Genomic DNA, 17,866 nt, shown 5'->3' with positions numbered 1-17,866 from the left:
TAAAAGGCTTGTGTTAAGGTTTAATATTTACTCATCTTTCAAAAATATAAACACTGGCAGATTTACTTGGCTTTTTCAATCTCCAAAACATGAGGAAACTCCTTCATACAAGTCAAAATTCTTTTGCTGTACAGTCGTCCTTCACCAATCGTGGTTTTCCCAATTGCGGATTTGAGTATCCGCACCAGGGAAATTGTGACCGCCCTCACCAACTGCGACCTGAGTATCCATGGTTTGGCGAGATATTTCTGAAGTCTGGGGGTAATTTCTGGGGGTTCAGAGGTGGGGTCACTTCTGGGGGTCAGGAGGGATTTTTTCTTTTTTTTACTGTATTTTTTGGTTGTTTCACGACTGCAATTCCCCTACAATCCCCTCCCCCATTGTCAATGATTCCTTATTGCTTCCCAACCATGAATTCGCCAACTGCAAGAGTTTCCCAGAACAGAACCCTCACGGATGGTGAGGGTCAACTGTATACCAAAATTATGAGTTGAGAGAGATCACTTCAGAAAACTATCCATGGTTGTCACCAGGGTTATGTGCCCAGGTAACTTCAAAACCCTGTAGATGAAATCTAGACGAAGTCTAGATTGCTGTGATATTAAAACACTGCTATCTCTTGTTGAATGTGTGATGACAGGTACTTCCAGTGAACTAAGATATGAAAGAAGAAGCCTGAGCCTATTCTATTTCAGTGAGAATTCAGAATTATGATTTACAAGTAGTGATTCACAGCAAAATGTTGCATTTTGTCCGCAGCCCAGGAGTGGCTTGTGAAAGGAACTCTGTAGTGTTCTTTAGGGCTCATTGAAGATGGGAGCTCTTCAGGAGTTGGAGAGGGAAATTACACTTTCCCCCTTGCTTAAAAGCTTCCCCTGCTGCATTATAGAATGCTCAAGGGCTTGGGTTTGGGGCTGACTGCTGGACCAAACCCAAATACTTTTTTGCTCTATATTTCAGATTGGTGAGAGATTTCTGGAGAGTGGGAAAGTGGGGAAACTGTCCCCATATGCATCCCCCTGCCTCCAATATCCACCAGCAGGATACTACTTATAAGCTGTTAAGAGCTTGAGTGGGCCAATTGTAAGAGATTTTTTTAGATGCCCCAAAATCCCTGCAGCCAGGATAAAATAGGGACTCCAAAAACCCTCACGCTAACAGGAACCGTGGATTCTTTTGATGGTCCTGGCTGCTGAGACGCCCAATACCCAAGAAGACACGAGGAGAATGAAGAGATTATATTTAATCAAAGCAGATTTATTTTCTTACCAAAATTCAGATGAATCACAGTAGCAAGCACAGCACCTCGCTGTTCCTTACAGCAATTAAACAATATTAAGCTGACACCCAAAAGATTGTCAGAACTTTCTCTCACTCTTTGTGGCTCGTTCAATTCCCCTGAGCTTACCAAGAAGGAACCTGGTGTTTCCTCCTTTGCGAGATGTTGAGTGTGTCAAATTGATCGATTGATTGATCGATCGACTTCTTTCTCTCCCCTTTCTAGTGTTTCCCCACCACCAGCTGATAACCTGCGGCATTTTTTAAAACCAAACATATTTTTTTAATGTACAGATTACTATATTAATATTTCTCCATATCTAGGGAGGAGTCTCCCAAGTATGCAGATTCCACTATCTCATTTTTGAGTGGCCCCATGTTCCTTCCAAACTGATAGAGGATCATCCAAGTTTGGTATCAAAAGGAAAAATGGGACCTGCAACAAAACATTCCAGTGTGTCCCAAATGTCCTGTGCTAGCATTCAAGACTTCATAGAAAAAAGAGCCTTGCCATCAGACTGATGCCTTGGTTTGAGGAGAGGGAAGAAGAAAGGGCACTTCTTTCCTTTCACTTGAGGCCTTTCTTTGCTGTGCTATACAGTGCTAGAGGGTCAGTTTGTGGATAGTTCTGGACAGGGAAAAGGTACCTTTTCTCCTTTCCTCCTTCTTGAAGGAAAGGAGAAATGTTTGTTTATTTACAGTCAAAGACCAGAAATCTTGAAACATTCCTGTATAATGGAAGGAGGGGTGTCTTTAAATGTTATGGCACACTTCTCCCAACCCTAATCCACTCCATCCAGACCAGAGTACTTTTTATAAGCTTAGAAGAGGCTTGAGCAGACCAATTCCTTCTCTTTCCCCACCTTACACATACCCTTAAAAGAAAAAAAGAAAAAGCCAACTAACTTCAGGCTCAAGAGCCTTGCATGTTCCATTGGTCCTAGAAGCTCACAGGGCTAATTTGAAGCTTTAAAAAAATCATTTAGTTTTGCAAACATAACTACTTGTGCATACCTAGGAAGCTCCCCAGGTATATAGAACCACTATCCAAACTCAATTGCCTTGATATGCCGTTAGAGGGAATTATGATGTGAAGTTGCCACATCTGTTAATAGTAATCTGTATAATTGTCATAGGATGTTCAATCAATCTTTATTTAGGTCAATGTTCAGAAACAAAAAGAAAACAGACATTCGGTATACCAGTCCCACCACCTAAACAACCAACAGGTCATCACAACCATACAAAATGCAGCAGTTTGTTAATAATCTAAAATCCATTAAAACTTGAAATAGGATATAGACAAATCATGTCTGATCATGTCTGAACCACAGCACAAAACTTGGTCACCTTGAAGGTAATTTAAGTATTATGGGCTGCAAGCAAAAAGTTGGCACTATATTCTTCGGAACGGCCAGGGAAAGATAACTGTGTAATTAAGATTTTGCAATTCTTGATAAAATTTGCAGTTTAAAAGGACATGTTTGATCAATTCTAATGCACCAGAGTTACATAGACATTGTATTTAGTTAAGTTAATTTTAGCTATTTCCCAGATAATATGGCCAAAGGCAAAGCATTACATCAGGCCGTAGTGAATGCCCTTCTATGATCTGGGACCATTTTGTTTTGTTAAGGTATTTTGTTGGCTTGAAAGAAGTTAGTTCTTCCCAATGTATAATATCAAGGGACAAGATTCATGTGAGCTTGATGTTCCATATCTTCAGACCACTGTTTAGTGGCTGCCTTGGCATGGTCATACCCTAATGACAATAACAAATCCAGGGCAAAACCATAATGCAAAAGCTTTGTTCCTAATGGTGCCAAGATGATTTAATAGTATTCATCAGTGTCAGGTGAGTCAAGTCACTTGCAGAAAAATTTAATTTAAGCCACATTTATAACGAGCCAAATTCTGGCCTCAACCTTCAAGATACAAGCCTCGAGTCTTAAGATTACATTAGGGACACTTCTCATGATCTGAAAAATGGCTCTTAAATTTAGACTGGATCTCCTCCAATAATGAAAGACTGGTGTATAACCCAAGCTGGACTCCACAAAGACGCTGGGCTAATACTTTGGCCCATGATGTGTTTAATACTTTTCAGAAAGGAATTGGGAGTATCTTCTTGTTCCTTATTTGGAAGACTGTTTCAGCCATTATTTAGCTGTAAATCTGATGCCTGGTACTGTTTGGGGAGTGTGAGAAGAGGCAGGGACACAATTCATGCTTTGTTTTTAGGAGTATACTTAAAACATCTAAAAATGTAGGCTCATGAACTCTGCACTGGGACTACAGGGGAGGCGTGATGTTCACTGCACTCCCTTTCCCTCTGAAGCCTACTGTACCACCCAAAGAATATGTCCCTGAGGATTGCATAGCATTAGCCTGGATGTCAGCCATAATATGTGAAATAGTCCAGAATGGATGTGTGTTGTTACATGTCTCATTAATGAGATGAGTCCTTGAGGTCCAGTAAGTACTAAAAAAGGTATAAAATATTCTGAGCCATACATCTCTTCTAATATAGGGAAAACGCTCTGCTTCTGACCTATAGTTCCAAGTCAAAACTCTGTGTGGGTTTCGGATTTGTGCAGAACATTGTCTACCCCATTATCTTCATTTGAGGGAGGAATACTTTGGAGTTGCCCTTGACACTGAGGTCATTTGGGAAGCCCTTGCATACAAGTTCCTGTATGTGTAAGAACTTCTGGGTTGGACTGTGTGTGTACAGCAGGGCTGCTCAACTTTGGTCCTCCAGCTGTTTTTAGACTACAACTCTCTTAATTCCCAGCCACAGTGACCAGTAGTCAGCAATTATGGGAATTGTAGGCCAACATCTGCAGGAGGGCCAAAGTTGAGCAGCCCTGGTGTACAGCTACTACAGTAGCTGTAGTTACAGAGCAGTACCGGGTCAGCTCTTACTGACACTGAGCACAGAAGAATGAACTCTTGAATTTGAGGTATTAGTCTTTAATGAGGACACTTTTTCACTCTATTCACTGGTAAGAGAATAAAAAATTAAAGTTCAGTAAGAACATGATCTTAAAAGCCATTTCAGTGATTCACAGTGGACGATGGTGATCCAACCAACAAGATCTGTTCCCTCCTGAATATGTAGCATTCTCTATTCTGGATGCCTGTTACCTTCCCTTACATCTTCTTGTTGAGTCACTTTTTGAATGGAATAGTTTGTTCTTTATTCATTAGGATATTGTGACCATAGGAATGCTGTCTTTGCCTTGTGGCTGGCTGTGCACAACAATAGGATTACCAACTATGTTTGGATACATTATTTGTGGAGTGCTTTTGGGACCATCGGGATTAAACAGCATTAAGGTAAGAGTATATTTTTAGGATGATTCACTGTTTTGAGTGTCCCTTTGTGTTTGTAACAACTGAGGCACTGAAGGGCTTGAGCAAAATCATCTTTAGGGCAGATGCCCTTGTTCTGCTTCATTTTGTCTTTTCAGGTTTGGTCTGATAGAAATTTACCTAAAAATACTTGCTGTATTTCAACGGAAGATTATTTGGTTAGTGTCAAAATATTTAGATAACAGGGATTACGTGATCAGTTTCCTCGGCAAGTATAGAAAGAACAAATTAATATTAGGAATATTTATTTATTTGGAAATATTTATAGCCCATCTATTAAGCAGATACTTGAGGCAACTAACAGTGGCTTGAATCTAAATCCTTTAATGGAAGGGCTGTTTCTGACTTAGCAGAAGAGTGTTGCATACGAAAAGTGACCCCAAATCCATTGGAGTGCCTCAATTTGTGCAAGTTCTTGCACAAGTCTTTATGCAAAGCACCTTCCAAGACCTTTTAATAGCTCCTTAGAATGTAGATGCAACACTTGTTTCTCATACAGTAATGCAGTCCCCGATCTGTTGTGGTTCAACGCTGTGAGAAGTCTTCCCCTAATCCTTGTGCAAGTGTTCATGAACAGCGCAGAGTATTCTGTTCAGTTATTTGGATCCAACTAATATATATATAAAAAATTCTCTAAGGCATACCCGTAGCTAATCCTATGTGTGGCAGCTCTCGTGAGAGTTCGTGAGCAGAAGCACCGTGGTGATTGGGCAGTGGAGATTCCATATGTAGATAGGGAGGAGGAGCCTGTGATGGTTAAGAACAGTTGGAAGGCAACTGTTACTGGTTGGAAGATGTTCTTGACTGTAGAGGAGAGAAATCTCTCTATATAAAAGGATAGTGGGCAGGGGTCTGCAAAGAGAGGGGTTGTGAGGGAGGAAAGAGCCCCTTCAGGAGAAGGAGGCTGCCGTTGTGTGAATTAGATGAGGGAACAAGATCTGTTAACTCGGGGGGAGAGAGAGAGAGAAAAGGAGGGGGGAAAAGACGGAGGGGAAGAGCGAGTGGAGGAGAGAGAAAGAGAGAAAAATGAGGGTGGGGAAGAGAGAAAGAAGGAAGGGTGAGGGATGGGCCTGAGCCTGTTAGCGGCCTGAGGGGAACAAGCAGCCTACTGGCAGCAAGGAAGGGTCCAGTCAACTACTGCTGCTGTTTGGGGCTACTGAGGCCCTAGACGGAGGGAGGCAGACAGGCAAGGCATGGGCCTGGGCCTGTCAGCAGCTTGAGGGGAACAAGCGGCCGTGGCAGCAGCAAAGGAAGGGTCAGGTCAACTGCTGCTGCCACTCCTGTGGGGAGGAGTGGGGCTTGGGTGAGGGTGAGGAGGTCTCTGGGACTAGGGTGCTACAACTTGGTCAATCGGTGCCAGCAATGCTGCAGCCATGACCAAGAGGGGTGAGGGGGATAGAAGCAACCGGGAGGAGGAGCAGGAGCGCGGCTCAGGTGAGGGTGAAGAGATCTCTGAGGTGACGGGGCTGTGGCAGGGGGTGAGGAGCAATCAAATACTAGTGTGCAGATGTTCTGCACAGATTAAACTAGTATATTTTAAATTGGGCTGGGTCAGGGTGAGTCCTTCCCTGGGTGGGGCTTCTACTCCTAAATTGCTGATTATGTCTTTGGCTCCTGGTTCTTGTGAGCGGTACATGCAAGAGCTGCCGGCTGAGAAGGGAGGTTTTTACAAACAAATGATCTAACTGCCAATCTGCTGCTGAATCTCTAGAGCACTGTAATCTCAGGGGGTGGGGGAAAATAACCTCATCTTGAATATTATTGGTAAAGTGGCCAGATATTGGTGTCACCCAGACTGCTGCTAACATCTCTTGGAGCTTCAGGTGGGAAAATTTTTTTATAAGCCTTTACAACTTGGATGTTACAACTGTGTTTTGATTGTGAGCCCTTTGAGGACAGGGAGCCATTTTATTTATCTATTTATATCTATGTAAACTGCTTTGGGAACTTTTTGTTGAAAAGCGGTATATAAATATTCGTATTAAAGGGGCAAGTGTTCCTAAGTGAAGAAAAAGAATTTCATTGGTCATGCTGTAATCCAAAGATCATTAGAACTCCAGTACTCACATAGAGTTCCACATTAGTAAGGTATTTACTCTACTCTGATAGAGTTTTAAACACTTTTGTGCATGCTGCTGCTCACTCAGAGCCTTGCCAATTTATCTTATCAGGAGTTGGCATTGCTAGACACCTGCTGAGGTCGATACTTCAACAGGGGTTCTTCTGCCAACCCATGGAAACTATGGCTGTGCTGCTATTTTCCCTTTGTTATAGCTGCCTGTAAACTTGCCCTCTGAGTAAGCAAGTGGCAGCAGGAGGAAAGAAACAGAATCAGTCTTTGCTTGCATCTTCTGCTCCCTCTTATTATTCAGGTTGGGCCTAAAGAAAGAGGGCAAATGATGGACGGTGGCAACAGTGACTAGGAGGAAATGGGCCCACAGGTGGAAAGGACCGACAGAGGGCATTTAGTCAAATAGTTCCCTCAAAACTTGGAACCTGCACTGGTTCTGAATATGTATCACAGTCTCTGCTTGCACACTGCACATCCTGGGTTATTGCTTTTAATGTTTTGTAATGACCTTTCTGTAACCTCCTGCCTAGCAACTACATTTCCTTGTACTGTATGTGCTTTTCTCCTTTAATCTCAAGTCCAAGATGTGGTGTTTCATTTTCTTTTTTAACTATCTCCCCTGTTGGTAGCAGTTTTCATCCTTATCCTGACTGTGACCTCACCCCTTTCTTATATAGAGGCACGAGCATTGTGCTGATTTGGCCTACATGTGCTTTTATGAGTCTTCAGGTATCTCTAGATTTGTTCTGTTGTTAAAGCTGTAGTAGCTGGATGTAAACAATGACACACACAATTATTGGGCTCTTGGATTTGTAGAAATTAATATAGTCGACTGTCCTATGAAACGATAAGAAAATACAGCATCTATAAGAAGACTGTAGCACACTGAATAAATTTGTGTTTTTCAGTCAATTGTACAGGTAGAGACATTGGGAGAATTTGGTGTATTTTTCACCCTGTTTCTGGTTGGCCTGGAGTTTTCACCTGAAAGGTTAAGAAAGGTATTCCAATAATTTTTATGTACCTCAGCATTATTTGTAATGTACTGTCTGAAGAGTAAAACGACATTTTGGATGTTTTCAAACTTGTCCAATTTATTATTTAAACGTTGCTAGATCAGAATTTAAAATAAGTGGTCAGAGAATAAAGAGAAAAATTTGAAATTTTTTCCCTTTTGTGGGTGGGGGGGATAGGTGTTCCTTTAGAATATATAAATCTCAAGATCTGGTTCTCATTCAAGTAGAAAATGTGTGCGTTAGCTATACAATTTCAAAGATTGAGTGGAGGTTCAGATGCTCCCCTATGCAAAATAATTCTCTGCACACCAGAAACTACCATGTCAGGGAGAATGCTAGGCTAGAAATATTTTCTCTGGCATCTAATTTTCTATATAGAGGGATCTTATGATGGAAGAGCATTCCATCATAAAGAGTCTTGATTGTGGTAGAGCTACATGTTTGCTGCCAGTGAGAACTAGGCCTAAGAATTCTTTAGACAACCAAATTTATTTTCTTTTTCTTTGTTTTTGAAAGCTAAATAAGCTTTAATTGTAGGCTACCACTTACTCTCACAGAAATGTCACTAGGTTAAGTCCTGTGTGGGATTCCAATCCCCAGAAACCCGCGTCTTTTTCCAGCAGCATGTGCACTTCTCAGGGAGCAGTTCCATGCTCCCACCCCCTGCCCAAACTCCTGAGGAACTCTGCACTGCCCAGCCACCCCATGCCAGTGCTGTGCGGCGAATTAAAGCCCCCGCACCACCACCAGGATGCTACCTGGGGCACTTGCCCCATTTTCTACTGCCTCCTGGTGGTGGGGGCAAGGAATTCAGACATTGGAATTTCGATTTTACTGAAGTGCAGAGGCCTAGTAAAAGGCATCTAGTTCATTTTCAGTTAACTTTAAATAACCTCAAGAACCAGGTTTGTATTAGTTATGTAATACAAACCTTCAGTTTTAAAAATAAATAAATAGAGGGTATCTTAGCAGTAGTTGCTGTGGGCATTGGGAAAGGGGGACAGGGGAGAACCCAGTCACTGTGGCAGGAGCCTCTCCCTCCCCTTTTCCTCCATGCGAGCGGGCTTGGGTATTTACCCAAGCCTGCCAGCATGAAGGAAAAGGGGAGGGCAGAAAATAAGGGGCAAAAGGCAGAAAAGTAAGAGTGAGGGAAGAAGGCAAAATGCGGGGGGGGGGGAAGCAAAAGCCAGAAAGAGGGACAGAAGGGAGAAAGCAGGGATTGCATTCCCCCTTCCATCAATTAGAAGATCACATTTACCTGCAGCCAGGCAAGCTTCCAGAGCAGGAAGCTTCCTCCATCCCCCTCCTTCCCTGCCTTTAACTTCCTCTTTTGGTCTTACTAGCTAGAACACCTGCTACTCAAGATGCTCCATCCAGTTTGATTTCTAAGGGGCTCCTTCTGGCACTGCCCCCAGGAAGAAGGGGGAAAGTTTTAAAAATATACCTTCTGAAGCGATCAGGAAGTGTATTTTGTACCCATTATTTTAGTTCTTCCTGGGGGCAGTGCCAGGAAGAGCCCCCTAGAAATCAGACTGGCTGGATCGTCTTGAGTACCCGCTGTTCCAGCAAGACAGACCAAAAGAGGAAGTTACAGGCAGGGGAGGAGGGGATGGAGGAAGCTCCCTGCTCTGGAGGTTTGCCTGGCTGTTGGTAAGGCGAATATTTTTTGGATAGTTTGTTGGGGGATGGAGGCAGCCCCTCCTGCCTTTACTGGCCAGCCACCAAAGTTTCTTAGAATTCATATATTTTGATATGTCTGAAGTCTAGAAACTCTTAACATTGAAAAGCAGTTTAGGTTGTCTAAAGAATTATTGATGTCTCTGTATTCTGAAAACTCTAACTGCATTAAACTTCTGCATTGAATTGAAAATCATAATATAACAAGAATAATTTTGAAATTGTATTATGCCAGTGTAAATAAATATTATTTTTAAAGGTATGGAAGATATCCTTGCAAGGACCCTGTTACATGACACTCCTGATGATTGCATTTGGCTTACTGTGGGGACACTTCTTACAAATTAGAGCAACACAGAGTGTGTTCATTGCTACTTGTTTATCATTATCAAGCACACCATTGGTATCCAGATTTGTTGCAGGGAGTGCTCGTGGAGATAAAGAAGGTAGGTGCATCTTAACTTTTGGATTAGAATGCCCCGATATCAACAATTACTGAAAACAGAGTCCACACATATGAATAAGAATAACTTACCTAAAGTGAATAAGTGAGGTTCTGATGGTTGTAAAAAGGTACTGCTTACTAGCAACTAATTACAGGCCACATGTTTTGAACAGGAATTAGTGTGGCTAAAACACTTCAGCCAAGAATGTTACAGAATTTAGTACTTTGAGCCCAATTTGCCAACGGAACGCCTGAAAATAAAATTCTTGATTGATCCCTGGCCACAGATCTCTCTGACTCAGTCTGAGATCTACTCTATCCACATCATTATTTTGGAGATTCATTGGTTTTGGCTCTTCAGTTTACAACATTTGACAGACTTTGTTCACTAGTATTCTGGGCTCCTCAAAGGAAGAGCAGGATATAAATTTAAATACTACTACTACTACTACTACTACTAATAATAATAATAATAATAAAATAGGGTAGTTGGAGAACTGCTTCTGAACTGCACACATCTTTTGCAAGTATGAGCAGGAGCTGCGATTGCTGTCATGTAAGGAAATAAATGATCCATTGCCACTTTCATTAAAAGGACTGCGAACAGCTACATTGTAGTGGTCTTTCTGGTCTTCTGTGTGCTTTAGATTTAGATGCTCATGCCTATGTCTTAAGTTGCTTCAAGATATTTAGTATAGTAGTATATTATTCTAGGCCTTGGTTATTAACTACTTTTGCAAATGAGCTCTTTTAAATGGAGGAGGGAGGAGTCTATTCTCCCCGCAGTGGCTTGCAAGCAATTTGAACCCTCATGCTTTCTCTTCTCGTTGCCCCACTGCTGCCATAAATGACTGAGTAGTTCATTGTTTGTGGTTGTTGCCTCATTATCTGCAGTCCCAGCACCCGTGGTTCTGTGTTTCTGCAGTCGGGCAATATAGACTTGACCTCGTTATCCGTGGTTAAGAAAACAGGCAAAATCCGCCTATCCATTGTTCCTGGGTGGCAAGAAATGACTTCCAGTGTCATTTCTGACCACCATTTTTTGTGGCTCTTAAAAAACAAACAAAAAAACCCACCAAGAATTTTTGAAAAAAATCTCATTTGGAGGTTTTGTGGGTTTGCGGGGCCTTTCTGGAGAGCTGGAGGCCCAGAGAGCAAGGTGCTACGTTTTATTCCTTTTGTTTCTGCTTTTTTAGACCTTTTGGGGGGTTCAAGAAACAACCCCCAATTTTTATCAACTCAAGTTCTCATTATTCACTGCTTCATTATGCAGTTGTAGGCTGAATGGAACCCCTGTGAATAACGAGGGCCACCTGTAGTGGTGAGAGAAGGATATGAGTAAGAGAAAAGTGCAGATGATCAAGAGAAGGATTCCCACCTTCCTTGTTACAGAACAATGAAGGGATCAGGGACAGTGTTCCCTCTAACAGGGATTCCCAGATGTTGTTGGCTACAACTCCCAGAATCCCCAGCTATAACATTTTTTGCTTGGGGATTCTGGGAATTGTCGTCAACAACACCTGAGATTCCCTGTTAGAGGGAACACTGATCATGGAGTGTGAGTGTGAAAGTGGAGGACCCTTCTGTCACTCCAAGCTTTTTCACGAAGCATAGAGAACAAGAATAAAGAAAAAGCTAGAGAGCACTCTCAGCTGACTGAATTTGTCCTGGGGCGGGGGCACCAATTCAACAAACCTTTAGAAGTAAACCTGCAGGTGGGACTCTTGATGAAAGTGTAAGAGTACAATGTAGGCATAAACTTTGCTGTCTTATATGTTAAAGATTCAGGTGTGTACACCCATTTCTTAAAAGAGAGTGAGTGAAAAGCATCTTTTGGGAATGATATCTTGAAACCAGGTTTATATTTTGGGAGTAAAAAATGACCTATCGTCTGTCACTCAGAAATGGCGTTTCTGGCATTTGCACAATGGTGTGAGTTCTCCGCACAGAAGCTTCCCAGCTCTACCCTGAAAAGCCACTCCTGAGGTCAGGGGACCTTTGGAAAGGTGTGGGATGCAGCATGGAGGGCTGCAGGCAAAGGGGAGGGTGGATTTCCAGAAACTAAATTTGCAACCTTCCAAAAGTAGAGAACTGTTTGCGGAAGATGCTTCTACCTGGTTTCCAGAAATGTCCCTTCAGTCCCCATCTCATACCACATCCTATGCTATTCTCAAAAGTTTCTTGAACTTCAAGAGCTGCTTTTCAGAGCAGGGAGGGGTCTGCAGTGGAGAGGTGAGTGAAGAATTTCCTTATGCTTGGCCTATTGCACTGGTTTGAATCTAACTCTCTGAAATTCATACTTTTACTCAAGCAACAGGTTTATTAATAGGGTTAAGAATTTTACATACACTTTCAGGTATACTAACTGTACCTGTGTGGCAATTTCAGGTATGAGAAATTACGTAATAAAATACATGATGACTTGAATTTAGCAGTTAATAATTAATCTACAAAAGCTTTCTTCAAATGGTTGTAACACTATTATAATTATATAATAGATGAATGGCTGCAGTAGCCAATCTTGAAAATTTTGTTTAGCCTTCAGTAGGTAGCAAATCGTTATCAACAGAATGGAAACTAGTAATTTAGTTTCTGCATTGAGGTACTTACTGAATGTGAACCTTCTGTCACAACAGGTGAAATCGATTACAGCAGTGTTCTGCTTGCAATGTTGGTGATGCAGGATGTACAGCTTGGCTTGTTTATAGCTATCATGCCAACTCTTATTCAAGCTGGAGTTGGCACACACTCCAGGTAACAAAGTCCATCTTTGTCTTTTATTATTATTAATACTTTTTATCCTGTCCTTCCTCCAGTGATCTTAGGAGAGCAGAAATGGTATATTTCATGTAAAGTACCTTTTCAGTTGTCCAGATGGGCTTGCAATTAAGTGTGTTAACAACTACCTGTAATTTTTCTAATTATAATACGCTTCCTCCCACTTTAATAACAGCCTCAGTCCATGATGCATATAATACATGAAGATATAAATTAGAGGGCAAAAAGGGGCAATACTAATTTCTTTCTTTACTCCTCAGCCACGCATGCCAGGTGAAGGAGTGCATGTGATATCTTGCTTAGAACATAACAGCCCTGCTGGATTAGGCCCAAGCCCCATCTAGTCCAGCATCCTGTTTTGCACAGTGGCCCACCAGATGCTGCTGGAAGCCCAGGCCGGAGTTGAAGGCATGACCTCTCTCCTGCTGTTACTCCCCTGCAACTGATACTCGGAGGAATCCTGCCTTTGAGGCTGGAGGTGGCCTTTAGCCCTCCAACTAGTAGCCGATTATAGACCTCTCCATGAGGTTATCCAAACCCCTCTTAAAGCAATCCAGGTTGTTGGCTGTCACTACATCTTGTGGCAGAGAATTCCACAAGTTGATTATGTGTTGTGTGAAAAAGTACTTCTGTTAGTTGATCCTAGATTTCCTGTCAATCAATTTCATGGGATGACCCCTGGTTCTAGTGTTATGGGAGAGGGAGAAGAATTTCTCTCTGCCCACTTTCTCCACACCATGCATGATTGTATAGACCTCTATCATGTCTCCCCGCAGTCGTCTTTTCTCTAAACTAAAAAGCCCCAGGTGTTGTAGCCTTGCCTCATAAGAAAGGTGCTCTAGGCCCCTGATCATCTTGGTTGCCCTCCTCTGCACCTCTTCCAGTTCTACAATGTCCTTTTTTAGATGTGGAGACCAGAATTGTATGTAGTACTCCAGGTGTGGCCGCACCATAGTTTTGTTTACAGGCATTATAATATTAGCAGTTTTATTTTCAATCCCCTTCCTAATGATCTCTAGCATGGAATTGGCTGTTTTCACAGCTGCCGCACATTGAGTACACATTTTCAACGAGCTGTCCACCATGACCCCAAGAGCCCTCTCATGGTCAGTCACCGACTGCTCAGATCCCATCAGCATATACTTGAAGTTGGGGTTTTTTGTCCTAATGTGCATCACTTTACACTTGCCAACAATGAACTGCATTTGCCACTTTGTCGCCCACTCACCCAGTTTGGAGAGATCCTTTTGGAGCTCCTCACAATCCATTTTGGATTTCACTACCCGAAAGAGTTTGGTATCATCTGCAAATCTGGCCACCTCGCTGCTTACCCCTGCTTAAGATCATTTATGAATAAATTAAAAAGCACTAGTCCCAGTACAGATCCCTGGGGGCCCCCACTTCTTACTTCCCTCCATTGTGAAAACTCTCCATTTATACCTACCTTCTGTTTCTTGTTCTTCAACCAGTTAGCAATCCACACATGTACTTGTCCCCTTATCCCATGACTGCTAAGTTTCCTTAGGAGTCTTAGATGAGGAACTTCTCATTGGATCTCCCTTCACCTCTTTCTACCAAGCTGATGGCAACTTCTTTTGCTCTGGCTCCTGCCCTCTCCTCTCCCTTAACCAATAGACTCAGATCAGGTTCTGAATGATTGGACATATGAATAGGTTTTCTATGGGGACGGGTGGCAGATACAGTAGAACCACCATTCTATGTTCTCAAAAGTACTGTAAATATATGGTAGTTTGCTGCATTGTTCTTAAAATTCTACAGTACATGGTATGTTCAAATGCAGGTGCAATAAGGGACAGGAAGGTGGGCAGAAGCTGCCATTAGCTTGGCAAGAAAGAGTGAGAGGGGATGCACCGAGGACGAAAATGCCACACTTGTATATCTGCCTGGCATGAGCAGGGGAGGGCAGTGGTGGCCCGTGTTCTCATGGGCAGGTCCTCCCATAGTGCTGCTGCAGGAGGGCTGCTGGGTGCCTGTTGCAGTGAGGTGAACGGCACAGTGTGCACTGTGCAGAGGAGAAGGGACGAGTGAGGGCAGCCCCAGAAATTAGCAGTGTGGCCCTGGAGGCATGGCAGCACAGGTTCTTGAGACCCATGCATCCTGTTACAGCTCTGCCCCTGGTTGAGAGGCAAAGAATGTAAGAAGAGAAAATTCCAAATTTGGTGTGTTTGTGTGAGGAAAAAATAATTTACCTCCATTTTCTTGTAAAGTGTACAGTACATGAGGATTTATTATAACTAGAATATTACAGTAATTAATTTGCTATTGACCCTGATGGTAGATGCTTGCTGCTTTTGGTGGCTGCATTTGCGAGATGAGCTCAAGTCAGAGCCTTAAGTGTGCATGGGGTTTCGAGTCCATTTCCGCTTCATCAGCCCCAGCCCTTCTCCAAATGGCTCTTTAAACTCCCCTGATTGCCTTTTTCTGTTGAAAAGGAGTTTCAAGACACTGGTGCTTCCTGTAACTTATACATGCATAGGGCATCTCACTGCATTATAGCTGGTATAATATCGTTACACCTCACATTTTATATCCAAATAAACTTTATATTGGGAGAGAACCACGAATGGTGTTCCATGCAGAATTAAGTTTTCTTGTTTCTTTTGTGAAGCAGCCCCAGTGTCACCCAAGGCCAATCTTGAGGGTCAGAGGATGCTCTGCTATTTGTTGGATATAGCATTGGGGGTGGGGGGGCGGGCGGGGCGGGGACAGGGCAGATGAAGGGAATGTTGGCAGAAATTGCCCACCCCAACTTGCATGAGCCGAAGGAAGGTGCTGCTGAATTCAGCCCATTGTGATTCAAATTTCCATCCTACTAGAACAGATTTTTAACTTCTTTTGAAGTAGCTCATTGCCACAACTTCAGTAGCACCATTCATTTTTATAAAATAGTTGAGCCCCAACTATTACTTGAAATAGATTAGCCTCTGACTTTATAGGTCAAATGTTAGTGATGATCTTTCAGCAGAAAACTGTGTATAAGTGAAAAATATGATCTATGCACATTTCTCTTTTTAATAAGGAAAAATTAGAATGTGAAGAGGAAATGTTTAGAATAAATAAGCTAAAACTGACTTCTTTCCCTTTTCTAGCATTATCAAGGAAATACTGAGAATACTGGCGCTGATTGGACAGATCCTTTTTTCTCTGGCTGCTGTCTTGCTTATATGTCTTGTTTTAAAGACTTATCTTATAGGACCATACTACCGCAAGTTGCATACGGAAAGCAAAGGAAATAAAGAAATCCTAGTTCTAGGAATATCTGCTTTTATGTTTCTTATGTTAATGGTAATCTTTCAAAATACTTATACTTGTTAACATACACATGATTTAGTAATAATTTATCTTTGAAAAATTGCAAACTAATTATTGCAAGGAAAAGCATAGAGTTCAGTCACAAACTGTTTTAGAAGTGAAAATAAATTATTAGGCTTTCTTATTTGGCAGTTTATGACATTAATCTGTCTTAATTTATTGAATATTAACATTCTTTAAATGTAAATTTTAATGTTAACCATCAGAAACTGAACCTGGTATTCTTAGGTTAAAATCAGAAAATGGGCTCCTTTATTTATTTATTTATTTATTTTTAAAAAGATGTTTGAGCATTCTTCCTAACCCAAACTTATGTCCGCAACTTAGTTGTTTAATCAGAGTTGTAGCAATTTAACTGGTATTTTTAGACATCATTGCTTGAGCACTCCTTGCCCATTCATTTTAGTGCAAAGGTTTAGGCCTAGAGCAAAAGAAGGCGGGCCAGTGCTCTTAGCGAAAGAACAAGCATCTGCTGCCAATTTTCAGTGATTGCTTGGTGTGGCTTGGTGCTTTTGTATGTTGCAATTTGCTCTGTCAGTAGAGGGGAACTTGACAGCAATTCTCCATCAGCTTGGTTTTGTTGCTATGGATATTGAGACTTATGAAATTTCATGAGTTATTAACTACAAACATTGTAGCACTTAAGATTGTGGCTTGGTAATCCATATCAGCATGTACAGAAGTGCAGTGTAGAACCATGTACCACTAGTATGTGCTTTGCAAGATGCTTCCATCCGTGGGATGGGATGGGAGGGAGGGAGGGAGGGAGAGAAGTATGTGTCTTATTCTGCAAAAATACATATTGGAATATATATTAATGTGGAATTTAAAAAGAGTAACATTTATGGCATAAGCTTTTGTGAGCCAGAACCTTTTGGTTGGTTAGTTACATGACGTGTCTGCATAAGAAGGTAGGTGTATCTTACCCTGTGTACAGACAGAAAAGAAAATACTTGTTCAAAGTGAGGCCAAAAGTCCAAGAAAGGCAAAACAGACTAGTAGCTGTGCCAAACCACAGTTAAATAGCTCTGATCAGCATGGGTGTGACCCACTCTCCGCTAGAAACCATGGGTGATGAATAAGCATCGCAAGATGGATAGTGTAACTGGGTAATGAGTATTGGTTGCAGTAGTGGGACTGACGGCTATTTTGAGAGTAAGGAGGGAGAAGTGGGGATGATGTAGTTAGGTTGCTTGTGCTTGCGGGGTGGGGTGGGGGGAAGCAAGCTAGCAAGGAGGAAGGAAGGGAGAAGAGAAAAAGGAATGATTTTATTCCTCTCCTGATCTGCTGAGAGCAATACCGGAGAATTGAATCTCTGCTTAATATCCATGTTCCAGACCATAATAATGCCTTTACTGCAGGGAAGAAGGAAAGTGACCAAGGCAGCTGGGCTAGCATCTTAATCAGCAGGATTTTTTGTTAAAAAAATTATTTATTTATTTTACATTTATCCTGCTCTTCTTCCAGGAGGCTCAGCATGGTGTACATGGTTATTTTTATTCTTACAACAACCCTGTGAGGTCAGTTAGGCTGAGAGGTATATGACTGGCCCAGAGTCACCCAGTGAGTTTTATGGCTGAATGGGAATTCGAACTCGGGTCTTCCCGGTCCTAGTCCAACACTCTAGCCACTATGCTATGCTGGCTCAGTGCCTCTGGGTACCAGGCTGACAAAGAGGTCCAAATAGGCCTTGTGCACATTGTGACAAGCTGGGTTCAGGAGTGAGCACAAAAGCAAGATACTTGGCTGGGAGATCCCAGGGCAGTATTGGGCAGTGTCTACCAGCAATCTCACATTGGGAAGCACATGATGCACTGGACGTTTGCCCAGTTATAAGAATTGGGAGGTGGAGAAGCAAGGGGTGTCCTGAGTGGGGGATTTCCAGGGCGCAAA

At 42.2% G+C, this 17,866-nt stretch overlaps 1 protein-coding gene across 3 annotated transcripts in view; it reads left to right on the top strand.

Annotated features, from left to right (window-relative positions):
- Nucleotides 1-17,866, top strand: part of TMCO3 (transmembrane and coiled-coil domains 3) — a 48,041-nt gene that overhangs the window by 14,566 nt on the left and 15,609 nt on the right. For all 3 annotated transcript variants that reach the window (XM_053308185.1, XM_053308184.1, XM_053308186.1), the window contains exons 5-9: nucleotides 4,489-4,617; nucleotides 7,633-7,725; nucleotides 9,677-9,863; nucleotides 12,499-12,616; nucleotides 15,751-15,946. In XM_053308185.1, the coding sequence (XP_053164160.1) occupies nucleotides 4,489-4,617; nucleotides 7,633-7,725; nucleotides 9,677-9,863; nucleotides 12,499-12,616; nucleotides 15,751-15,946 (723 nt within the window). The remainder of the gene's footprint in view (nucleotides 1-4,488; nucleotides 4,618-7,632; nucleotides 7,726-9,676; nucleotides 9,864-12,498; nucleotides 12,617-15,750; nucleotides 15,947-17,866) is intronic.

Source organism: Hemicordylus capensis, chromosome 3 (assembly GCF_027244095.1).
Source record: "Hemicordylus capensis ecotype Gifberg chromosome 3, rHemCap1.1.pri, whole genome shotgun sequence".
Taxonomy (NCBI): Eukaryota; Metazoa; Chordata; class Lepidosauria; order Squamata; family Cordylidae; genus Hemicordylus; species Hemicordylus capensis.
Note: the sequence above shows the minus strand (reverse complement) of the source record. Positions and strands in the feature narration are given on the sequence as shown.